This window comes from Carcharodon carcharias, chromosome 9, assembly GCF_017639515.1.
Source record: "Carcharodon carcharias isolate sCarCar2 chromosome 9, sCarCar2.pri, whole genome shotgun sequence".
In the NCBI taxonomy this organism is placed as follows: Eukaryota; Metazoa; Chordata; class Chondrichthyes; order Lamniformes; family Lamnidae; genus Carcharodon; species Carcharodon carcharias.
The window spans coordinates 26,736,084-26,762,517 of record NC_054475.1 but is presented as its reverse complement, the minus strand read 5'-3'; the positions used below and the strand labels follow the sequence as shown (position 1 = coordinate 26,762,517).

The window sequence follows — 26,434 nt, the reverse complement described above, 5'->3', positions numbered from 1 at the left end:
TGGTTGTTGATATGGGTTGAATTTCAATGGAAGTAATGTTCTGCTACATTGTTTCATATACTCAATGTCATTAAAACAATGGCTAGTGCTGGTGCCTCTTAGTCTTTGGGTGTGGTTTGTTTATCAACTTCTAGTAAGTTTAAACATTGGTGGGGATATTTAATGTAGAGACACTTCCAAAATGATGCAATTGAAATTAAGCTATAATAATTGTATTCAACTGTTTAGTATGTTTTTACCACTATCTCAGTAAGAGTTGTCAACTTGCTTATTATAATAGTTTAACCACCGCCGGCGCTCCCCCCCCCCCACCCCCCAATCAGAATGGACGCAATAGAATTACACAAAGAGTGTAAAATATTCAGGCATTGTGGAGCATAATTTTGAGAACACTAGGTCGTTTCTGGCCTGTAACTTTCCATGAAGGAATTATATTTTTGGACTGAGCAAATGAACTGAGGGATGTTTCCTAGTTCTATGCTTTCTTATGCTCCTGAGAGTGCTGCCCAGATTCTCATTTCATGGCGATTAGGTGCATGGTGCTTATTAAGAGGCAGAGGAGCTGATATTTATTTCCCTATTAAAGCTGCAGGAAAACAGCAGATGTGATTGCTTGTCAATGAATATTAGTAATTGTACATCTAATAGCAACGCATTCTGTTCTAAAACAATGATTAAGAACATATTGGAAAAATACCAAAAATGAAATGAGCTAACAACTCAGAAATAGTACTAGAATATTAACATTTTCCTAAATCAAGGAAGAAAACATTCTGGGCAAAATAATCTGTCTTACAGCTGTCAATTTCAGGTCACTGTATCTGTTTCAACTACATTTATTTAAAAACCTACAGTATATACATTAAGGAATTCACTGTACAATTCACTGTTAGAAAGCATTTAGTTTCTGGTCTTTTGTGGTGATGACAATAATGGAAAAATCATTACCAAATTTTCTTCAGATAAAATAATGGAAGCCTTTGCTTTCAGTCAAAACATTGAATCTATACAATATGGACAAACATCATATTAACAGAAAAAAAATGAGCAGCATTCTTTAAATAAAACATCCTGGATTTCCTACTCACTTTTCTTTTAAGGACTATGTTAACCAACTTTAAACAGAAAAGCATGTACAGCACACATTTTCTCTCAAGACAACTTACAAATTATATCAAAATATCTACAAACAACTGTCTTGTAAAAAAAAAATGTTTAAGGAGGCATTGGTCTGAGGACAACTCCACTAGAGCTGGAGCATGAAGGCCATGTGGCTAAAGGCATTTTTCTTTCCCCCACATTTGGTGAATGTGGTTCAAGTTTACCGGCTTGTATTTCTCTAGGTGCAGCATTCAGCTCTGCTCATGGTGAGGAGCGCAACCTGTGACAAATGTAGTTTCCGAAAGACAAACTCAGTAACATTAAAAAAAATACCAAACACCCATTTAAAAAAATGCCTAACTGGATTCTTGGATTGTAAATAAAGGTCTATCATTAACAAATAAAGCAGGCCAAGTAATGTTTTTACTCCTCCATGCATCAATTCCTAATAGTACTGAAATAATTGTGTGTGTGTAAAAATATACTTGATCAATTACTACTGTATTGAACATTTGATTGATAAAACAAAAAAGCCATGTCTAGAGTGCAGCCAAACTTTTGCTTAATTTTAACATAATTAAATGTTTTTCTTTACACATCAAAAAAACCCTGTAGGTTTAAACTTAAGGTGGCCATAGTTACAGATTCTGTACCTTAGTGTAAGGCAATTGATATGATTCCTATAATGTATATCTCTTATAACCTAAAACTGGGACAGTCAAAGAATCAAATAAGCTTGTGATCGAGATTGTCTAGGGGAGTTTTGGACACAGGGCTATAATTATGAACCATATCATGAATCATCATATAAACAGTAGTTACAATAAATTCCCTGAAGCTTTAAGTCTTCCATTCTTCTGCACATTGTTTGAGAACATGAAATTCTGAAGCTCTAATTTGCTTCTTTGAATGTTATTTGCTCTATGTTCTGTCCTCACTGCTAAAAAGTATGTCTGGGTGCGTTTTGCTTATTGTGTAATTTAGTCTCCAAGCACCCACTTTGTCCACAGCACTGTGTGCAAACAGAACAGCGTCTCAGCATGATTTGGCACTGACAGTAACAAGTCACTTCTTCCAGACACACACTTTGATGATGGCAGTTTCTTTCCTTTCCACATTAGAGAGTTCACTTATGTGCAGTGTTGTACCTTGGGACAAGGCACAATAAGTTACCAGAGCTGCCTGAAGTAAGCAAAGTGACATCGTTGCAGCTTTAGCAATCCATCGTGTCCTATGTTGACATGAGAAGTCATATCGAGGTCTCATCACTGCTACTGAGTATGAAAAGGACAAAAGGAAAAAAATGCATGACCATGATTATATGCTGAAAATAGCGTGATGGAAATCAACTGTGCATTTTATAGTTGGAAGTATGTGGCTGACAGTGAGATATTGTTTCAAATTAACTGTGTAAATGTTTTAATGGAGAAAATTAAAAAATAGAAATCTGCAAGTTTGATGAGGAGAGAAAAGGAATAGAAATTAGTTTATAATTCATGAATAAGAGATGTATATATTAATTTCAATTTATATCACAGCATATTTTAAGTATTTTTGTCAAATTCAAGGTTGAAAACAACACTTTTTTTTCAAAAAAACGATAATGAGCAATAAGTACAGAAAGCTTTGACTGAGAAGAATCTGTTTCTTTGCCAGGCTCTGCGGCTTCTGCGTTATCAAGGGCTTTACTGAGGATAGATTATGCCAAATTTTGTTCTGCTCCACAAAGATAAATCAAGCAAATCCCAAAATGCTTATAGAATCATGGGATGGTTACTGCACAGAAACAAACTATTTGGCTTATTGTATCTATGTTAGCTCTCTGGAAGAGCAATTCACCTAGTCCCATAGCCCTGCAAATTTTTGAGCTTCAGATAATCATCTTTGAAGGCTCAATTGAATCTTCCTCCACTGCACTCTCAGGCAGAGCATTCCAGATCCCAACCATGCGCTGTGTAATAAGGTTTTCCTCATGTCATCGTCGTTTCTTTTGCCAATCACCTTAAATCAGTACCCTCCCGTTCTGCCAAAGGGGATAGTTTGTCCCTATTCACTCTGTCCAGACACCCCATGACTTTGAAAAGTTCTATTAAATCTCCTCTTAATCTTTGCTTTTCCAAGGGGAACAGCCCTAGTTTAATGCCCTGGTGGCAAGTTGAAAATCTACCTCATGGTTTCTGCAGATACTTTGTGTTCAATAACCTTAATTTTTATGCACATGTTGTGCCATTGAGAAGTTAACTAATAAGACACTAACTGGATCTTCATAACATGCCAAACATTGTGACATCAAAAACATAATTTCATAGTAATGGGCATCTAGTGCAAGATGTCACTAAAGAGCTTTCATTGTCAAAATAAGGTAATCGTATCTTCATCCCTTTGCAACCTTTGAACTCTTGACCTGTACCATTACTAAAATATATTATTTATATATATAAAGCCATTGAGAATAAGCTGAATTATATAAAGTCAGAAGATGATTCCAGGTGAGAACTATATAAAGAGAATGTTTTCCAAAAATTGTTCCTGAAATTACACAGTGGAATAATGTTTATAAATGCTTGGTTGAAATTCTTGACTCTGGTATTATCACAGAGGTATTTCACTCATTTATATTCAACAGGCCTCTTCTAAAACAGTCATTTTAAGACTAGTATTTGCTTGCAATATAAATTGCTGATGTAATTGTCCCTGGGTTTTAAATATTTTATACCATTATGCTCCTTTAGGTCAGAAATATTGATAAAACATTTGGATAACAACAGCTGGATCCCAGCTCTAGTAGAAACTGTACAAATTAAAGTAATTACTTCCACATTAAGGTTTAAGTAATGTGTAATGATTTTTTTACTTCAGCGATTTGGTCAAATTGCCTTCTGTGCTGTATCTTTGTTAGATAGCTTTGAGGGACATATAAAAGAGATACTCACTCGGAGCCTGATGAATCTTCATCCACTGTGCCCGTTTTAATGCTCATGGGTATGGGCATTACTCCATTCATCTGCTCCCCTGTTGTTTGCCTCAGTTTTGTTACACCTCCTGACCGACTTCCTTCACTGGATCCCACTGAAGATGCTCGTGAGGAGACAGTGGCAGGTTTATGATTGGAAAGTTCATTATGAATTCGATTGATGCTGTTCTTCTCTGAGAATAGTGGTAATGCTTTATTTTTCAGAATTCCTGTAAATTTCAAAAGGAAGATGAAAACATTTCACAACTTATTGAAAGCAACATTCTATTCTTCATGCATTACCACATATACTTGTATAATACAAGTGACCAAAACATGGCAGATTAATGATGAACCATTTTTGGAACTGAGAACACAAAATGTCAGTGTGAATTGTAATATTGTCACTCATCCCACCCAAGACAGATTAAAAGCATTGTTAAAGGTCACAGCCAAAATGTATGTCAGAAGTAAGGACTGCCCTTCAGTTTGGCCCTAATTTGTCCATCATACTGCAAAAGACAATAACAGAATATGATAACCAAAGGGAATAAGGATGGGCAACAAATGCTGGTCTTGCCAGCAACACCCACATCCCATCATTAGCCTCATCATTATCCTCAACATAAAAGAATAAAATGCGACCATGTTTCTGGACAATAGGACATTTCTTTGAGTTACAATGGATCAGCAAATGAACTTCTGTGAGAAAAGTCTATGAACAAGAACAAATAAAGCAATCATCACAAATAACAATACAATATAAATTTTTCCTAAGGATTAAGAGAAAATTGCTCATAAGGGCAAATAAATGTATCTTTATTGGTTACATTTTCAGTCTCATTATTGGAAATTGAAGGGCTTTTAAACATCAAAAGAATAACATTCATATATAGTAAAGTTACGCAGCATGTTGGTATTCAAATATGCTGTGGCAGACCTGTAGGGTGGCAAACACAGCTGTGATTTTCCACAGGGCAAACTGCTGATCCCTACTTTGTCCTACCTTGGAGAGCAACTTCAATGTATTGGTGGAGGACACTGGAGAGATCAGACAGTCATTCAGATGAGACAGAGTTCCCTTATCAGCTGGTTATTGAATGGGACAGAGAAAACCAAGAGCAAAAGGTACTGTCCCATAAATTATTGGCCCAGATTTTGTGTTGAGGATAATGATGAGGCTAACAGTGTTCATTGTTATTATGGAGCAAGTCAGGCAACAATTTTGGGGTATGCACTTGAGCAGTTAAACAAGGAAATTTGAAACTTACAGTCCAAGTTACCTTGCTCCTCTGCAGGTTCTACGAGAACTGTACCTTGCCAATAAACTTAGTATTGAAATACATGTAAGGGTGCGAACTGGCTGTACTTAGCCACTAAGCAAAAAGTTAGGACTGGTGCATTCAGGTATCGGGAATTTTTAATGGTGTGATCAGTTATAACCACTGATAATTAATGTCTCTGGCCCTGAAAATTACATATTTACGAATGTGGAGTCCCATTTCTTAAGAATTTCATCAGAGGTTTTAAAAATTTTTTTTTTATCTTTTATCTTTGATCTTTCTCAATTCTATTTTTCATTTCCTCTCTTTTATTGTACTTTCTGTACTGGCAGGATTATCTGGTCCCGCCAGTGGCGGGCATCATCGTTGGTGGGATGAGAAAATTTGGAGAGTGGCAAAAATGCAATTGACTTTTGGCTGCTCTCCAAATTTTCCTGTCCTGCCTGTGATGATGCCCGCCGCTGGCACAACCAGAAAATCCCGGCATACGTGATTTAAATCTAATCTCTACTTCCTGGTTTATACATCCTAGTTTACACTCTGTGTATCTCAGTGAGGATTCTTCAATCTGATTGTTTGAAGTGCCTTGTTGTTGTTTGCCCTACTCAAATTTGCCATGAGGAGGAAGCGGCACTGGATTAGGCATCTGACGTTAGCAAGTCTTTGCTTAAAATTCTGTAGTGAACAACAGGCACCATTCCTTCACCACCATCCACAAAAAATGGGTCAATAGCTCCATAAACAAACCTAGCTCTCTTGATTGGAAAAAAATGTTGAATAACCAAATCTTGCACGGGTGGGACAGGAAGATTTGATTTCGAACAACAATTACCTTTCTGAGGCTGTGCATTAGGGTTAGGAAATGATGTTAATGTATTTTCTTTGTACAGACTGTCTCCATTCTCCTTTGGTTTTTCATCCAAATGGTTAAGTTTTTCTCGGTGAAGTTCAATGTTTGCCACAGTTTCGACTTTCAAATTCTCTGACCCACCATGGCTTTCACTCTCACTTGCTGTTGTCATAAACTCCCCTGGCCAATAAGGTTTCACGTGCGCAGTTATGTTGTCCACTAGAAAATCAATCGAAATTTGTTTTTAAAAAAATGACAGACTGCTGCTTTTTCTCTACAGATCTGGGCATACACCTAAATACATGCAGTTGCCATGAAGAGAGTAATGACACAAGGTTGCTCATTCATTTCTGGACATTTCACAGAACATTTCCAAATGTTTACATTGATTAAAGTGTTTCTATGTTGGAGTAGTTGGGCTTTGTAACTTAATTGGTATTTTCATCATTTTTCAATCAGAGTTGGACTTCAGATTGACAGGAGCAATGTGAAACCCAGTTCCATGGATCAGTTTGTATCAACAAAAGTAATCCATTGATAAACTGGTGCACTATTGGTATAAATACCATGACTGAGGTCACATCCTTTGTATATAAGGACCTACTAACAGTTTTTTTTCATCTATTCATTCAGGGGATTGGGGCATCACTGGCTAGGCCAGCGTTCGTTGCCCATCCTAAATTGCCCGTGTTCAGAGGGCATTTAAGAGTCAGCCACAAAGCTGTGGTCTGGAGTCACATGTCGGCCAGACCAGGTAAGGAGAGCAGATTTCCTTCCCTAAAGGACACTCGTGAACCACATGGGTTTTTATAATAATCAGCAATGGTCATCATCGGACTTTTAATTCCAGGTTTTTATTGAATTCAGATTTCACCATCTGCCCTGGTGGAATTCAAACCCGCGTCCCCAGAGCATTACCCTGGGTCTCTGGATTACTAGTCCAGTGACAATACCATTATTCCACCGCCTCCCCCTATTAACACCACCCTTAAAAACGCAATAAAATCCTCATCAATAATGTTAAAGCAAATGTTATTAAAAATAATATATCAAGGTGTGATTTTAATACATTAAACTAGTCTTAAGAAACTAGTCAAGCTCTGAGATAAGACAACAGTCAATGTTTACACTTATTAATAACTTAATTTCTGTACAGTTAACAAAACTAAGTCATGAATAGAAGCATAAAATGACACACATAGGGCAATACTCATAAGATTTTCATAGCTGATTCTTGACTCTACTTAAATTCACTGGGTTTAGTGCTGGTATCATGTACCAACATAGATGTAATAAAGAAATCTGAGTAGCTTTATAGATACCTTTTGGAGTACTGTGGTTAGGATGTTTTTCATTATTTGGGGATATAATTTTCTCCCAACCTGGCTCTCCTTGATAATCATCTTCTTCACTATCTGAAGAATGAGTGGAGGCATAAGATCCACTTTGGTCATCTTCCAGAGACAAATCACTGTCGGAGTCTGAATCGTGTTCTGTAAAGGAATAAACAATGTATTGGCTGTCATTTGTTCTGGAGCAAATTCAAGGATCACGCTTAAGGGGAGGGCTGTACTACAGAATTATAACAATCTCTTAGGAGAGAACTTTCCCCCCGTTAGGGGGGTTGTACGGGGGTAAGCACGGGCTGGCGCAGACCCACATGCGTGCGAAAGTGCGCAGAAATCTCCGAGGCACAGAGGTGCCTCAGGGAGATAAGTTTTAAGTTCTAAAAATTTTAATAAAGGAATAAAAATTTAAGACATGTCCCCTCATGTGACAGTGTCACATGAAATGGGACATGTCGATGAACTTTGATGAAAAATTTATTTAATTTATAAACCTTTCATGAAACCACTTCCCTTAAGATTGGCCAGGCAGCTTTATCAATAGTGTTAATTAGTTCACTAATGGCCTTAACAGGCCTTTGACAGTTCGGCGCGCATGCAGCAGACTCTGGTGCGCACCTGCCGAACTGAAAATCTAAATGATGCGCGGTGACATTGGCACACCCAACGTCACCTCGCATAATTTTACGCCTCAGCGAGCGGGCCCCACGCCCGCTCACCGAGCTGAAGATTCAGCCCTTAAATGTTATGAACGGAGATTTCTGTGTCTCAATCAATACTTGCTACTGGTTGTAGGCAATGTGATAACAGAAATTTTATGTAAAACATGTACTGATTTGAAGTTCCATTTCACTGACAGCATGAGTGAAGAGTATTCCATACATTCCACCAATTCTCATGGGCGCGTGTCATTGTATTCAACTTTCTGATATATCAGTTATATCACATAGGGCAGAGGTTTTCGTCCCACGGACGGGCGCATACCCTGAATGGGAGTGAAATAGTGCGTGATGAATTCAGGCCCTTAAATCAATTAACTAAATTGAATTTTTTACTGCCCGTCCAACTGTCCAGTTGGCGAATAGGCCAGGTGGCCTTTGCTTTTATAATGAAACCTCGTCCATGGGCGGGATGAGGTTTCGAATAGTGACTAAAAAAATATATTTTTAACTTATATTTCACACGTCCCTGTTCATGTGACTGAGCCACATTTGGGGACATGTTTTCCTGCTTTTTAAAATTTTTGTTTCTCATATTTAAAATCTTCAGCTCCCTGAGGTGGTTCTGTGCCTTCAGGGAGCTTTCACTGAGCGCACCCCCGTGCATGCACACGTTTCAGGGCTCGCGGTCCTCCTGCCCGCACCCAGGCAGCACTGAGATTATCAGCGCGCGTTTCACACTGGCTGGCCGTTAATTGTCCAGCCAGTGTGAAACCGTGGTCGGAGCCCTATCACGAGCAGCGGACTGTTGCGCGGCCGCTCCCAGGCCCACCCGCCACACCCACTAGACGAGGGGAAAATCCTCCCCATAATATCTGCTCACAAACAGTACCTAATCAGCCACATACAGCATAGTCGACTAAGGTACATTGCTCAGTAAATGGACATCTTCATTAGTAACATTAATGATTACGGGAGAATTTAGCCAAATATATTCATTAGGAAAGCTAATAGAATATTATCACTTGTGAAGGGAATTGATTACAAAAGTAGGGAGGTTATGCTTCAGTTGTACAGGGCACTGGTGAAACCACATCTACAGTATTGTGTACAATACTGGTCTCCTTATTTAAAGAAAGATGTAGAAGTGTTAGAGGCAGTTCAGAGAAGATTAACTAGACCAGTATCAGGAATGGGTAAGTTATCTTATGATGAAAGGTGGGACTAGTTAGGCTTGTATCCACTGGAATTTAGAAGGGTAAGAGGTGACTTAATTGAAACCTTTAAGATCCTGAGGGATCTTGACAGAGTGGATATGGAGAGGTTGTTTCTTCTTGTGGAAGAATCTAGAACTCGGGGTCACTGTTTAAAAATAAGGGGTCATTCATTTTTTCTCTCAGCTAGTCGTGAGTCTTTGGAACTCTTCCACAAAAGGCAGTGGAAGCAGAGTCTTTGAATATCTTTAAGGCACAGCTAGATAGATTCTTGATGAACATGGGGGTGAAAGGTTATCGGGGTACGCAGGAATGTGGGCTTGAGATTACATTCAGATCAGTCATGATCTTATTGAGTGATGGAGCAGTCTCGAGGGGCCGAGTGGTCTACTCCTGCTCCTAATTTTCATATTATTATTCAACAGGAGAATCCCACCGGAATATATATCCACTAATTTCCTCAGGGTGTTAGAATTTACTAGTACATCCTTTGCACTGATCCTAATAGTGGAATGCAAGCCAAAGATTCCTTGAAGGCCACTTCTCAGTTAATAAAGATATTTTAAGCAATTCTATCCTTTATTAACTATCCAGAATCAGGAAGGATGCTAATCTCTTTTACACCCTTAAATAATTCTCTTCCATCAGCTTTTCAAGGCAAATTGCTGTCAAAATTTACAGCCATATCAGCATTGAGGTACCATAGCACAATTCCTCGTGCTAAACAATAAAATAACTTGCATGACTTATAACATGACCTTTCCCCTAACATTATCAGAGACTTTGAAAAAAATGCTCTGGGATCCAGTACCACAAAGGACCTATTTTACAGCAATTCAAAGAATAACTGATTTCTAAAGAATGGCCAGGCCATGATAGTTGATATTTACTATAACTGGGTTTTAAGTGGTTTAATGCTTTGATCCATTTTAATTAAATGTGGCTGAGAAACTGTTATTAAATGATTAACTTTGGGCTTGCACATCTTCAAGAGGCTTTTGATCTGAGATGTAAGATAATGCAATTGAATTGATGAGTGAAGGATGCACAATACCACTGTATGCCTTCTTACCATCTGGGTTTGCCTTAATCTCATGGAATAAGGAAGTGGCATGGTCAGTGAGGGCAACATGGGCTTGACTCGAGGTACTGTTATTCAAAGCAGCTTCTTCCCTAAAGAGAATAATTTTTCGTCAACAGTGGAGCCAGTGATGCTAATACATGCACATACATTTAGGGTCACGAATTCAACGATGAAATATAGGCAAGATTGCAGAATTGAACAAAGCTTCCATCCATCCTGATATGAATGGCATGTTTGTATGACAAACTTTACTTTGATATTCACTCAGGAATAAGAATCACAGAATTGTTATAGCAGAGGAGACCATTCTGCCTACTGTCTGTGCCAGGTCTCCAAATGACCAATGCCCCTAATGCCATTCCCCTGCCTTCTCCACATTCATCCTTTTCAGGTAACAGTCCAATTCTCACTTGAATGCTTCGTTTGAACCTACCTCCACCACATTCTCAGGCAGCGCATTCCAGATCTTAACCACTCACTGCATGAGAAAGTTTCTCCTCATATCTCCATTGCTTCTTTTGCCAATTACCTCCAATCTGTGACCTCTTGTTCTTGATCCTTCCACCAGTGGGAACAGCTTTTCCCTATCTACTCTGTCCAAACTCCTCTTGATTTTGAATACCTCTATCGAATCTTCTCTCAACCCTCTCTTCTCCAAGGAAAATAGTCCCAACTTCTCCAGTCTATGCAATTGAAGTTCCTCATCCCTGAAACCATTCTTGTGAATCTTTTCCATGCTCTCTCTAATGACTTCACATCTTTCCTGAAGTGTGGTGCCCAGAACTGGCAATTCCCGGGTGCAATACTCCAGCTGAGGCCAAATCAGTATTTTATATAGGTTTAACATACCGCTTAGATGCCTAGAATAACTTTATTAATCATGTTCTCAGCCTGTCCTGCCATCTTCAATGACTTGAGCACATATACACCCAGGTACCTGTGCTCCTGCACCCACTTTAGAATTGCGCCCTTTATTTTATATTGCCTCTCCACTTTGTTTCTACCAAAATGAATCACTTCACTCTTCTCTGGATTGAATTTCATCTGCCACTTGTCCACCCATTCCACCGACTTGTCTATGTGCCTTTGAAGTTCTGCACTGTCCTCCTTATAGTTCACAATGCTTCCAAGTTTCGTATCAACTGCAAATTTTGAAATTGTGCCCTGTGCACCAAAGTCTAGGTATAAGGGAGTAGCAGGCTCTGTGGGAGCAACATGGGCCTAGCTATTATTCTATTAATTGTTGAATAGGTATCACTTCCCTTCAAAAGAATATTATTTTGGTGAAAATCTACTGTCATCAATTCCCTCCTCAAAACACCCAGCTTTGCCTCTCCTTCATTGCAAGCAACCTCCCCTTTGCTCTCCAAAGTCTTTGAACATGCTTTCACCGCCCAAATCCTTGCCCGTCTTTTCCGGAACTCCATGTTTGAATATCTCATGTTTCCTGCTACAATACTGAGCCGGCCTTATCCAAGTTACAATGATATCATATGTTACTATGACAGTGACAACTGTCCCTCTTTGTTCTTCTTGACCTGTTTGAGCCCAAACCATAACATTGCTTTTACCTTGGTTTTAAAATACCTGTCTGCCAACACATTCGAGGTAAGGCTTTGGTTGCCATCTTTTCTCACAAACTACAGGATTTCAAAACTATTTTGAAATTAAAAGCTATTTAAATGTCCGTTGGAAAACAAGGTGAATTGTGTCAATGGGAATTCAGGCATGACTGGGAACACATTTTAGAAATGAAAACAAAATGTCATGTCAGAACAGTCTTTCAAATGGCTATATCATTAGTGACTAAATTAGTCAGAGTGCTCCTAGCAGGTCATATTACCTGAGAACAAATGCAATGTAGCTGTTGTGGCTTTTCCCTGACCTTGAAGCACTGCTTACTGACCCAGTCGAATCTCCAAAGGCTGAGCGATACACACGACCGTCAATGTATGTGTTATTACATAATGACTGCTTGAAACAAAAGGCATGAAGCAATTAAGATTATTTTGTTTCTTCAAATCAACTATTTCATGCAACAGTGAAAATATTGAGAAGAGCATCTCACTTATGGAGAACCATATCTTTGTCTTTTCCACTACTGAGTCTTTGTTCTGTTAAAAGAAAATGTCATTTCGATCAACTTTTCAAAGCCAACAAACACAGCTATTGTGTATTCCAGATGTTTAGACAGAAATTGTTAAGATATGTTTCTATTCCTTGCTTGAATATCTTTGCAGTCCGTGCTCCATCATGATATATTTTCACCTCCAGTAATGTTTTCATAAGATTTATTCATACCACATTATTTCCCCATATGAATCCATCCTACTAAAACAGTGCATAGTGTCACACTTTTAAAGATTGAACGTTTAACTATTAAATAAAATCATTGTTCAAATGAAGTATTTTCTTCTTTAAAAAAATCAAAAACATAATGGCATTGATCTTCCAAGAAGCGACAATCATCGTTGGATTACTGCTCCACTCGAACATTCCCCCAACTCGACGCTGCTCCGCCTTTCTCCCGGGACCATCCGAGTCTGGTTTTCCCAGAAATGCAGAGTGCAGCATCCCTCAAAGAACTCTATCTCAGCAGAGTAGAGTCAGTGGGAAGACAGTTCATCCCCCTTTTTACGGCACTAGCTGCTGTATGATAAGTTTAAAGGTCCAGTTTAAATGCTAGTAAATGGATGAATGAGTGAATGGGTAGGGTGGGTAGATAAGCGGGTAGGTGGGTGCGTAGAGTAGGTGAGGTGATTAAATGGGGATAAATAGATGAGGTGGCAGGTGGATAGGGCAGCAGTTGGGTGAGGTGGGTAGGGTGGCAGGGAGGTGGGGTGGCAGTGGGATGAGGTGGTAGTTGGATTGGGGGGGATAGTGAGGGGGTTAGTGATGGTGGGGAGGTGGTCAGTTCTATAGTTAACCAGGAGTTAGGCTAGGTTTTAATCTATCTAACTTTTCCTGGTAAATATCCAGGCAAATACATCAGGATAGCCCCAAGTCTCTGACTCTAACTCAGAGTTGGAGACATTTGCAGAGCATCCTGGGGAACAGGGGAATTGCCCATCGGAAGTTGAAACTTCCCGAGCAATTCCCACATAGGTCAGTGCATCAGGACTTCCACAGGGTCCCAATGTGCATCTCAGTCATACGTCCGATCTCCAATGATCCGGAGGCTGGAAGAATCAGGCCAACCTTTTATATAGAGAATAGTCAATGTACAAGCATGGTCCATTAGCCTCCAAAGTTTGTGATTTTCAGAAAAGGTAAAAATACCTAAGAGAATGTCACATCATTTACAGCCTCTTTGATATTAAATGGCAAAAGTAACAGAAAAAAAACATGATTTAGCAGTATACAAATTTCAACAGAAATTTCAATGTGAAAAATGTGTTAAACTCTTATATCTTAAAAAGATGAAAATTTGATGGATGTGTTTTTGAGTCTTCAGTGCTCCCTCAGGTTATCAACAACTGCACAAACTATTAAAATTTCATTCTACCACCTAGGGGGTCACTAGAACCCATTAAACTTGTTACAGCCTTTTATTCATTATCAACATAATAATGTTATAATATGTTACAATTCCTGTAGAGACCAATAACTTGTAAAAAGATATCCGAATTTCCAGTGACTGACTGGAAGGATCACACAACAAGATTTCAAGCTTTCAGACTTTTACTGTAACGAACAAACTAAAATCATCAACCAAACACTATTTTTGTAGGAAACTTAAATTCTAGACTACAGGAAAGTTTCCTCCAATTAACTTTTAAAATAATCAAAAATCCCCCCCCATGGTATACTTTAACTGTCCTTTAAGTAGATACTTATTCTCCTGGAACCGATCCAAAGTTATTTTCCACGCCTAAAAGCCTGCTTCCTTTTTCCTTTTCCAGCTGGGTAACTTCCAATCTCAGGACTTTCACGATGAGGGGATTCTTCCCTCTAGCCAAAGCTAGCCTAGCAAATCTTCCAGTCTCATTTAAATCTGCACAGGCTTGATATTTTCAATCTGAGCACGAGCTCCCACCCACCTTCTCTGTGGTGAATAGTAAAGATATTTTCTCTGCTTCAGGTGCAGGACTGGATGCCTCTGAATCTCTGCTCTTTCAGATTCTTGAAACTGACCTGTCTCTGTCAGGTTCAGCAATATCTTAGAAAATCCTGTAAGCAGATACTACAATGGCTTGCTATGGACTCCTCCCATCTCCATGGTGATATGAATCACATGGACCTTGTATCTAGGTAGAAATCGTAATTAGCTATCCTCCAGACCTCCAACTCCATTCTATCTTGGAATTAAATAGACAGTTTAAAGTATAACTGTTTACAAAACCTAAAATTCTTAACATCTCCCTATCATTTGGAGACTAATAATCTACCATAGTCAACACAGATGTTCTTGCCATTGTTTGCAGGTGTGAACATCTTGCACCTTTTCCCCAGTAAAACAACCTGGGCCCACCTTTAACCTTTAATTACTAAGCCACCCAAGTTTGTTGTTGAGTACAATTCAGAACAAGTCATATGAACCCCTTCATTCCTCCATTTTACTCTAAATTAAAGAGCCAGTCCAAAACATAACAATCTTATAAAGGTCACATTTGCAACATACAATTCTGGGAAGAACACTATTTGTGGGGAAATAAAATATTATTAGATTATGGTTCCATTGGACTATTTTCAGCTGGTAGTAGGGATTGAATACGCAAAGAAGAAGAAAAGAGAGCTACTAACTGATGCCAGTGTTGATTTCGTTGTGCCCACAATATCATCTGTGTGCTTCTTACTGAAAGCATACTTAAAGGCTTTTCTTACTTCCTCGTTAAGGATGCAGCGGAAGATGAAGATGAATGGACCCTATAAGCGAGAAAGGTATTAGTACAAACCAACAAGCTGGTTTCCACAATAAAACACTACAGTTTTTTTTATAGCAAACTCAATTATTCTGGCAAATTACCACCCTTTGCCCTTATTGACACTAGTTATACAACTAGTTTACTCCTTTAGTTTCTGTCAAACCTATTTTCATGAATGAAAAATGAATTAGAGCTATTTACAATTGCTCAAAGTTCATAGAACATTAACTTACACTTTCAGCATCACTCCTCAGTAACATGGCTCAGTAAACAACAAATATACTTTTGGACATAAACTTTAGTAGCAACTGTAGTAGAGTTTAGAAGAAACAAAATACTTAATTTGATGGTGTTCAAAATAAAGTACACATACACAGATGCAATAAAAGAAGCCAACAAAATTTGTTAACAGGTTAAACTAGCTGTGGGGGAACTATGACTTTACAGAAGCAGCTGAAAATCTGCCTCTGTACCCACCTAAAATTCTCCAGTCAAATTATTAGAGCTTCCCACCTGTGACTGATTCAGCTGCTTGTCCTCACTGTAGCACAGTGAAACAGTACCCAAGACACAGTGTGTGAAATGCTTGTCCTGGTCAGGTTAAGATGATGCGGCATATAACTCTATGCTCAATATACGGATGAAAGTATGAATCTCCCTTTTTTACAATTAACTAATACAAGAATAATTTTAAGAATACTATTAAAAGTATATATCATAAAAGATACCATGAACAAAATAGGTACGTGGAGCACTAGCAGAACATGTTAAAAATAGTAAAAACATTGCTTTCCATGATCTTTCTGCTTCAATAATGTTCATTATGCATACATGTATACAGGTATATATAATTTAAGGATACATGTGGAGCTTTGCTAACCTTGACTGTGATGACAACTAGGCTCTAAATTCAGAACACTAAGTAAGATATGTTAATGTAAACTTCCAATTCTTAACTTGCTTGAATCCAGCTCCACATAGATTGTTTGTTATCAATGTTGTCAATGATAATAAGGAAATGGCAGATATGCTGATTAATCACTTTGCATCAACATTTAAAGTAGGGGAAGAGATCAGACATCCCAAGGAAGCTATTTCTGAATCAGGGATTCAACAAAATTAACATTATCTTTCTAACTGTAATAGAGAACTAAATGGTACTAAAGAGCGACAAATCCACAGGACCAGGTGGTTTTCACCCCAGGATTTAAAGGAAGTAGGTCAGAATATTACATATGACATATGTAATACATATAGTTATACATATAACTATAACATGGTTTACTCATTTCAAAATTGTTCCTTTAGATTGGAAACTGTTGCATGACATCCCTCTATTTAAGAAAGGTGAGAGGAAAACCAGGGAATTAGGGACTAGATAGCTTAACATCTGTTGTCGGTAAATTGCTAAATGCCTTGAAAATTTTCAGCTGATCAGAGAGATCCGGCATGGATTTGTAAAGAGTAGTTCAAGACTGATGAACTTGATTGACATTTTTGAAGAGGTTGACTAAAGTAGTGGACAAGGAATGTCTATGCATGTTACTTACATGGATTTCCAGAAGGCATTTGATAAAGTCCCTCATAAGAGACTGTTAGCAAAAGCTGAAGCTAATGGAATTGAAGACAAATTATTGACCTGGTTAGGAAATTGGTGAAGTGGAAGGAGACAGACTAGAGATAATGTACAGGTATTCTAATTGGCAAGATGTGACTAGTAGTGTCCCACAAGAACCTGTGCTGGGGCCACAACTATTCAGTATACTCATTAATGACCTAGGTGATGAGATAGAAAGCCACATTATCCAAATTTGCCAATGATACAAAGATAGGCAGTATTGTAAACAGTGCAGATGGTAAAGTAAAATTACTGTGAAAACAGTGGCAAATGGATTTCAATGTAGGCAAATGTAAAGTCATCCACTGTGAACTTTGAAAGAATAGAGCAGGGTGCTTTCCAAATAGTGAATTACTAGAAAAAGTGTATGTCCAAAGAGCTTTGGGGGTTCAGGTACACAGATTATTAAAGTGTTACGAACTGGTACAGAAAATAATCAAAAAGACCAGTGGATTGCTGGCCTTTATATCTGGAGGAATAGCACACAAGGAGATAGAAGTCATGCCTTAGTTATACAAAGACCTGGTTAGCCACGTAGAGTACTGAGAGAAATTCCAGGCATCCGACCTCTGGAAGCATAAATCGGTCTTGGATGAGTGCAGAATAGGTTTAGTGGATGGACACCTGGACTCCAAGGGTTAAGTTACAAGGAGAGATTATACAAACCAGTGTGGTATTTCCTGCAAGTTGGAATTTAAAGAATGATTTGATTGATTTTTTTTTTCAATATTAAGGGGAACAGATAGGGTAGTTTAGGAGAAACTATTTCATCTAGTTGGAAAATCTAGGGTGAGGGGGCATAGTCTAAAAATCAGAGCCAGATCTTTTAGGAAAGAAATTAAGAAACACTTCTTCACACAACGGGAGGCAAAAGTCTGGACTTCACTTCTGCAAACGGCAACTGATTCTAGATCAATTGTTAATTTTAAAACTGAGATTGATAGATATTTGCTAGCCAAAGGTATTAAGGGATATGGGGCAAAGGCAGGTGTATGGAGTTAGGTTATAGATCAGTTATAATCTCATTGAATGATGGAACAAATTGGAGGGACTAAATGGTCTATTCTTGTTCTATGTTCCAAAATATGTCTGCTTGCAAACAGGTATGGTTGGCTAAGACCATCGAAGGGACTGACTAGGGCTGATTAACAGCCAAAATCAAGAAAACGTCCAATGTAGGAGGAAAACAAAACACAATCTGGATTTCAAGACCATTACTACAGGCCTGGGTTAAGGATGAAAGAATGAGGACTTTACCTGAAGACAATTAAAACCAGCGAAGAGGTAGTGGAAAATAATGCTGTCACTGTTCACAGCCAGCAAGGCCAAAAGCCAAGTGGTGCTGACAAGCAGCAGCACCAGAAATGCAGTACGCAATCCAGATCTAGTAAAACAAAAATTACAATCATTCTATTGACACGGGACACCAACAGTGCATCTGCCTTATAAATGTTATTCTCGGGAACAAATGCAGTACCCCAATAACATATAACATATACAATAAAATATATAACAACTTTTATTTATATAGCACCTTTAATGTAACAATAACCTCCCAAAATGCTGCATTTTAAAACAAAATATGACATTGAGCCATGTAATGAGATGTTAAATCAGATGACTAAACACTTGGTCAAAGAGGTAGGTTTTAAGGAGTATCATAAAGGAGGACAATGAAGTAGAGAGGTGGAGAAGGTTAGGGAGGGAATTCCAGAATTTAGGCTATAAGACATAAGACATAGGAGCAGAAATTAGGCCATTCGGCCCATCAGGTCTGCTTCGCCATTCAATCGTGGCTGATAAGTTTCTCAACCCCATTCTCCCACCTTCTCCCTGTAACCTTTGATCCCCTTACCAATCAAGAACCTATCTATCTCGCTCTTAAATATACTCAATGACGTGGCCTCCACAGCCTTCTGTGGCAATGAATTCCATAGATTCACCACTCTCTGGCTAAAGAAGTTTCTCCTCATCTCCATTCTAAAAGGACTTCCCTTTACTCTGAGGCCGAGCCCTCGGGTCCTAGTCTCTCCTACTAATGGAAACAGCTTCCCTACGTCCACTCTTTCCAGGCCTTTCAGTATTCTGTAAGTTTCAATCAGATCCCCCCCTCATCCTTCTAAACTCTATCGAATAAGGAAACCGAAGCCTTACTGTCAATGGTGGAGAAATTACAAATCGAGGGTACTAAAGAGGCCAAAATTAGAGGAGCGCAGATATTTCAGAGGATTGTGGGACAGCAAGGATTTACAAAGATAGGGAGGAGCACCAGTTATGGAGGGATTTACAAACAAGGATGAGAATTTTAAAATCATATACTGATAAAGCACATTTGAGAAAATATTCCTATAGGTTCTAATGTTCCACAGCAACTTTGGTATCAGATTTGTGGAAACAGTGGAGCAATGAGACAGAATATCAGGCGCTATGTAAAATGCACAGCTGATGTGATATTGCCTATTTTGTGTGCCACCTGAGAACAGTTTTTATACCTAAAAGCTTGAAAGCTGCAAGTGCCACCTCTGAACAAAGTAAGCCCACACGTGGAGCTCGATTTTATGGGAGGGGAGGGGCAGGGGCAGGGGCTTACTGCTCACCCCCCCTAGAAGGAAGGTTGGCTCCAAACGGACCTACCTTTAAAAAGCCTGCTGTGCAGCAATAACACGTTGGGGTTGGGTTTGGCAAGGGTGGGGGATGTTGTTGATAGCCTCTCAAGGCCTGACTTCTGCCCCTCAGTGGATAGGAAGACCCATTCTCGAAAGCTGCTGGCCAATCTGATTGGCCGGCAGGTCAAGCAGTCCTGACAGCGCCAAAGCTCAGCAGTGAAACTGTTGGGTATGTGAGGAGATGCAGGAGGAGCAATAGCCGCCAGAGAGAGGTAAGTCCTGGGGTTTTAGGGCAAAGAGGGATGGCAGAGCCTGGAAGAGGGGGTGGGGGGTGGGGGGAGGGCATGCGGGGAGGAATGAATGGGGGCTTCTTTGCAGAAGTGTCCCTTCCTTTGATCTTGCCTTTCCAAAGGAGCCCTTTCAAAAGCGGCCTTTGTACTCCAGCCCACTGGAAACTGCCCAGGGTGTTATGGCAGTGGAGGCAGATTGATGCCCACAATTGCAGATAAATTGGGCAGCTAAGGGCTTCAATAGGCCTTATTCATCCCCGTATTAGGGGAAACGGGTCAGGGGTGGGCGAGGAGGAGGTGGACTGGGCGCCCGGTATATCTTATGGGCAGGATTTTTTACCTCATCGAACGGGCGGGCCCTGGAGCAGTCACAAAACCGACCACCACCCGCGATCGGGCCTTGACGTGACTTCACGCCAGCTGGCCAAACAACGGACAACTGGCGTGAATCACGCGCTGCAACGCTGAGCGCCGCCGGGTTGGGGGCAGGAGGAGGGCGAGCACGGAGGTTTGCGCATGTGCGCGGGTGTGTGTACTGAAAGCTCCCTAAAGGCACAGAGCTGACACAGGGAGCTGAAGGTTTTTAAAAACATAAATAAAGACTTTAAAAATGTTAAAAAAACATGCGCCCCCCCCCCCCACACATACACACGCACACACAATGTGACTGAGCACATGAGCAGGGACATGTTTTAAATGAGATTTCAACATTTTACTTTTATTTTTAATTCCTGTCGGAAACCTCATCCCGCCCGTGGATGAGGTTTGACAAAAAACCCAAAGGCCGCTTGGCCTTTTCGCCCATCTGCCAACTGAATGGTTGGACAGGCAGCAAAATATCAGCTATAATTAATTGATTAAGGGCCTTAATAGGCCTCTTAATTGTCAGCGGGTACGCTGCCGCCTCTGGCAGGTGCCCACCGAACGAAATATCGCGAGAGTGTGCAATGACGTTGGGACGCTCGCCCGACATCATCGCGCAGTATTTTACTCTCGTTCTTGTCGGGCGTGTGCCCGCCTGACAAGAGAAAAGTTCTGCCCTATGTGTCCCCTCTGTTGAAAACACACTCAGCGGGGTGGCCTTAAAATCCAACCTACGGACATTAAAAACTTAAAGTACCACTCGACCCCTCATGGGTTAAGTTAAATAGTTAAGAATTTGAAATAAGATCATAAAGGCTGTTGTACATCAGTCATTTTTTCGTCTAATCTATTTCAGCACAAGTTTCTAATGTAAACAATTATTTTTGTCTTTTACTACTTTCGATATTCTGTTCCTGCTCTAATTTTTTTTAAGATCAGTTAGAATAAAAATCAAATTTTAAAAAATTAGTCCATTATTACTTTGTCAAAGGTTTAATCAAAGAGCACTTACACAGTTCCCTTCTTCTCAAAACCTTGGTGTCTTGGTCGGCAAGAAGCTTTGGCGGACAGAATATAGAGGAAAACATTCATCTGCAAGGCAGAAAATACACTGTCAACAATGTAAAGTGATTTGAAATCCAGGATAAGAATTTTAAAATCGAGGCTTTGCCAGATGGGGAGCCAATGTAGGTCAATGAACCAGTGATGGCTGAACAGGACTTGGTGGGCCTTGCACAACATGGAAGAAGCTTAAAACAAAATGGGGCCTATGTCTCAACTCTTTATTTTTACCTGATAAGGGTAACTCCTTACACTAGTATTCTGCCCGCATGCTGTAATATTCTATAAATTATTTTCAAACAAAGGTGCTTGAAAAGGGGCTGTTGAAAGCTATGAAGAGTAAGGGGGAGAGTGTGACTACTCTAGATGGCTCATGTGGACAAAATCATTACTTCTGACTGATGGAACAAGCGGCCTGCTTTCAATCTGTAAAATTATCTGATTATATGATAGATCATGAACATTACTGCCACTATTTTTACATCAGCTGCAAAAACTATTTCTAAAGTCTACTGAAAATATCGGTAGCCAGCGTTGTAATGTCCAGTGAGGTGTTTTAAAATATATTGAGAGGCATTCATTGTCCACAGCTAATGATGGTACCATATTATGGATTTCCTTTTGTTGTAGGCTTAGTTACTTAAGAACAAATTTGCAAACTTACAGAAACTGCTGCAGATATGGGCCCTGCAAAACTCCATATCAAGGTGTCATAGATGGACAGCCAACAGAAATCAGGATTACCATAACCCTCAGGATCAAGGCCAACAGCTAACCCTGCAAAAGATGTCATAATCCAAAGAAACAACGTTTAGAATAAACCAGTTAAAAGCTTAAGGAAATAAATTGTTGGAGCATTTTGAGGCTCAGAAAGGAGGGAGGTGGGAAAAGACAAAGTGCCGTAGAACCCATTTCGACGGTATTTTCACCCTTTCCCGATAAATTCCAATACTCAGAGATGGGCATTTCTTGCCTGTCCCTCCTCTGCTATGATGCTACTTTGGGAGTCACAACTTGCATTTTTTGTCCCATCACACTTCTGCAAATAGGGCAGGGCTTCTGAAATTTCTCAGTCTTTACCATTAATGATGACTTAAGGGAAATAAAAAAATAAGTTGCAACTGCATAATGAGATTCTAGTGTGCCATTATTGAAGTTAGTGAGTGACACAGGATGGCGCTGCAAAATGCCAGAGAAATACACACGGACTCTTCCTATTAGATTCACTTAGGCCTAGATTTTCACATAGTCATGGAGACTCCATGGCTTATCCAAAATGGCACTGGGACCCAGGTTCAGGAAGTCTAGCCCCCATTTCAGACAGAGTCTATTTTTGCTGGTAGGGGAATGGGGGCAGGATGTGACTCACACATGGGGGAAGCCTGAACTCAGCAGGGCCATTTGAGCTCAGCGCTGAGTTCAAACAGACTCCATTTTCACTGGAGCAAGGGCCTTATCCCGCAGCGCGTGACTTATGTTTTTTTTGAGCAGATGTAAATACTCATAAAAGGCTAATACGGCCTGTGGAAGTGTCAAGCTACAAAGTTAGTTAAATCCCGTGCCCTCTAAATTTTGCATTAAAAATCAGCCTGCCTGTGTCACCGAGTTGAAAATAGAAGGTGCTCACGGTTTCTGCAGCTGTTCGTTGGCATAGCCCCTAAGGGCTATTATTATAGCATTATTATAGCACTATCATTATCAAAGTGGGGGTGGGGGGCTGTAAGTTCATAGTTTGATTGACAGATCCGAGAGGTTATTAAGGGATTAGATGTCTTTGATCTGGAGTTATGATTACAAATGTTAACTTTTATAAGGAATTAATTACTTGAGGAAATAAGGTACTGAATTGGCTTCTATCAAAGAGAGTGTTTTTGTGTATTTGAAGTTTGCAATAGATATTTAAAACTATTTTATTTCATCTCAACATGGCTCCTGGGTTCTGCCTCTGATGGATACTGGTGAGTATCAGATACCAGGTGAGTTGGCATGGAGTGTGTAAGGTCAAAGGAAGGTGGGTCATGGGCATGGGTTGGTAGGAGTTGGCATGGGGCTATAATGGGCCATGGGGATGAGTGGGAAATTATGATTTGGCCTTGGGGTTATAAGGGTCCACCGGGGGTTGGTGGAGGGACATGTGTTGGCATGGAGGGTATGTGGGGCCATTGGAGGTAGGTGGAGGGGTATGGTTTGGCATGAGTTGGCATGGATGGGGCATGGAGTTTGATTGGGGCGTGAGGAGGTGTCAGGGGTGAGGACTAGAGAGACTAACATTTAAAAACACATGGGACAAAGTCCCAGAGAACCAAGGCAAGCCTTTTAACCAGCCCACCTTGGCACTCGGTAGCCTCTGTGTCCTGTTTCCAGGGCAGCATGCACGACTCCAGCTCGCACCCACACTCTGGAAAGAAGATCCTGCAATTTGGGGTGGGTCTGGCAAGCTGGAAAATTTCCTGACTCTGCACACACACCTCAGGAGTGAAAAGCCAAGTTCGTTGTGCAACTTCAGAAATATAACTGGAATGGAGGCAGGGTGGATATCACATAGGTGTTTCAATAAGTTATACAACCATAAATCCAGTGTATGGACCAAGGTTTCCAGGGGGAGTCTTTGATCTGCAAACTTGAGAATACACCCTATTGGTCTTCAAAATTTACTCAGGACTGTTGCATGTCCTTAGCATCATCTAGGTCAATACAACAGATTTTGCTTTTCTGGATTCCACACATTGCATCTCCTTCAGTGTAGCCAAAATTAAAATGCCAATCACTCTCATTTGTAACCCTGCACCTAATCAGCTGTTTGGCAGAAATTTGGGAACAGGCCCCACCTCTCAGATGATGGTATGTCAAGAGTCCTATGCACTACAATTATATTGAAATGGATGAAGGACAAGAGTTAACATAAATTTAAATTTTCTTTGGCTACATGCTGATTTGATAATTAGAAGCAGTTTGGGTATGTGAGCCAATCAACTTCATCTGCTTTAATTTCAAAGTCCCTTTTAAATTATTCCATTTCAACATTCCAATGGCTCAAGGAATTTTTTTATTCATTCATGGGATGTGGGCTTCGCTGACTAAATACTAAAAAAGATCAAACAACATAAATGTTCTGACTATAAAACACTTGCAGCAAATGAAAATGATATAAAGATTGCTGTGAAAGGCCTTAGAGAGGGTACTGAAAAAAATTACAAGAATGGTTCCAGGGATGAGAGTCTTCAGTCACAAGGATAGATGGGCAAAGCTAAGACACTGTTGTCTTGAGAGAAGAAAAGGCTGAAGACGATTTGACAGAGGTGTTCAAAATCATGAAGGATCTGGACTGCAGATAGGGAGAAACTGTTTCTATTGGTGGTGGTGAGAACCAGAGGGCACTGATTTGAGGTGATTAGCAAAAGAAGAAATGGTAACATGAGGAAAAATCTTTTTTTCACGCACAGCCTGAGACTGTGGTGGAGACAGATTAAATTGTGGCTTTAATAAAGGTGATTGTCTGAAGAGAAAAATTTGCAGAGCTACGGGGAATAGGAAAGGCAGAAGTGGGCCCAGCAGTGTAGCTCTTACAGATAGAAGTCACAGACATGGTGGGCCAAATAGCCGCCTTCTGTATTGTTACCATCTTATGATTCCAATCCTCTCTGCAGACCAATTGGCTCAGAATCACACCGTGCAGAAGAGGCCCTTGGGCCCATCAAGTCTGCACTGAACCTCGTGTTCTATGCTTGTGTTGCATCCCACATCAGAAACTAGAGGGAGCACGGAATATGCTAAGATATAAGTGGAGTTTTTGTACAATAGGAGATGAATCATATACTCAGCTGATTTCTTCTTAGTCACAAATGTTTAGGAGTTTTGCACTACTACTGAAGATGAGCATTACTTAGAAAGTGGGTGTCAATATCGTAGGTGCAGCTTATCTAGCTCAAAAAAGAGAACTAAGTTAATATTTCCAAACTATTGCAAAGAACAAGTACCTGTGATAAAGGCGGGGACACCCCAGCCAACCATGTAGTAGAACCTCATGGGGCCATAGTTGATGTCACGGACCTCGGTTAACATGCGGTAAATATGAAGCCCTTCCAAGAACATCCAGGCAAAAGTGCACATGTAGAAGAAATGAAGCAGAATGGCAATCACAGTGCAGACAAACTGTGGATGACAAGAGAAAGGACAATTGCAATGCATCATTTAGATATTGGTTATTGTGTATAAGTACAAGTGGGTGCAGGTCTGTGCCCTGAAGTTACATGAAACTAATAGCACAGAAACAGGGCATTTGGCCCAAGCGGCCTATGCCAGTCTTTCTGCCCCATATAAGCCTCTTCTCACCCTACTTCATGGAACCTTATCAACAGCCTCTTTTTCCCCCACGTTCTGAACACACCTCTCTAAATGCATCTATGCTATTTGCTTCAACTATTCCCCCATCTTAACACTCTCTGGTAAATGCAAACTGCAGAATATGGGGCCCAAGACCACAACTCATACTCTATTGACTGAACTAGATGGAATTTTCAATGCTACCTTTCAAAAATGTTGTTAGTCGCATATTAATCTAGATATTTCAATGAACCAACATAGTTTATAATACTGAATAAAACTAATGATCAGTGGAATGATTCAGGAGGAGTTATTAGCCAGGCTCCTAATATGGAGTTTTTGAAATAAGTGCCTTAAGATGTTCAATGTCCAAAAGGACTTTGTGTGTGAGCTTGTGGGTAATGGTGAATGCTGAGTTGTATAGATTAGGAAGGCCCCAGTATATTTCTCCACGTATACTAAGCTAATCTCAGCAATGATAGTGCAGATGCTACAATTGCCCTCGGTGTCCACCAGGGAGGTGAAAAAATACCTAACTTTTATTCAGCAGCTCTTGCTGTAAATACAAGTACAGACATTCGGTGAGACCAGGATCAAATGACTCACCAACATTTGTTACTAGACTCAGATTTGGGAAAAGAGCTTTTGAGTTGAGGTGACAGAAGATCACTATGGCTATAAAGGGATTGTCTCACGGAAAGAAAACAAAACAATTACCACTTGAACTTTAGAAAGAAGCTACACATGGCACCAACAGCTTTCTGCTTGGAAAGTAGAACATTAACAACTGAGAAACAGTATTGTTAAAGGCCTTCAA

At 39.9% G+C, this 26,434-nt stretch overlaps 1 protein-coding gene across 1 annotated transcript in view; it reads right to left on the bottom strand.

Moving 5' to 3' along the window:
* Nucleotides 1–805: 805 nt before the first annotated feature.
* Nucleotides 806–26,434, bottom strand: part of LOC121282394 (cadherin EGF LAG seven-pass G-type receptor 2-like) — a 324,339-nt gene continuing 298,710 nt past the window's right edge. Inside the window, exons 25-35 of the mRNA XM_041196114.1 lie at nucleotides 25,272–25,446; nucleotides 21,959–22,071; nucleotides 21,245–21,324; nucleotides 18,231–18,357; nucleotides 15,234–15,356; nucleotides 12,334–12,464; nucleotides 10,479–10,579; nucleotides 7,510–7,680; nucleotides 6,170–6,406; nucleotides 4,035–4,284; nucleotides 806–2,375 (exon numbers count right to left, since the gene is read on the bottom strand). Coding sequence (XP_041052048.1) covers nucleotides 2,351–2,375; nucleotides 4,035–4,284; nucleotides 6,170–6,406; nucleotides 7,510–7,680; nucleotides 10,479–10,579; nucleotides 12,334–12,464; nucleotides 15,234–15,356; nucleotides 18,231–18,357; nucleotides 21,245–21,324; nucleotides 21,959–22,071; nucleotides 25,272–25,446 — 1,533 coding nt within the window. The 3' untranslated portion in view covers nucleotides 806–2,350. The remainder of the gene's footprint in view (nucleotides 2,376–4,034; nucleotides 4,285–6,169; nucleotides 6,407–7,509; nucleotides 7,681–10,478; nucleotides 10,580–12,333; nucleotides 12,465–15,233; nucleotides 15,357–18,230; nucleotides 18,358–21,244; nucleotides 21,325–21,958; nucleotides 22,072–25,271; nucleotides 25,447–26,434) is intronic.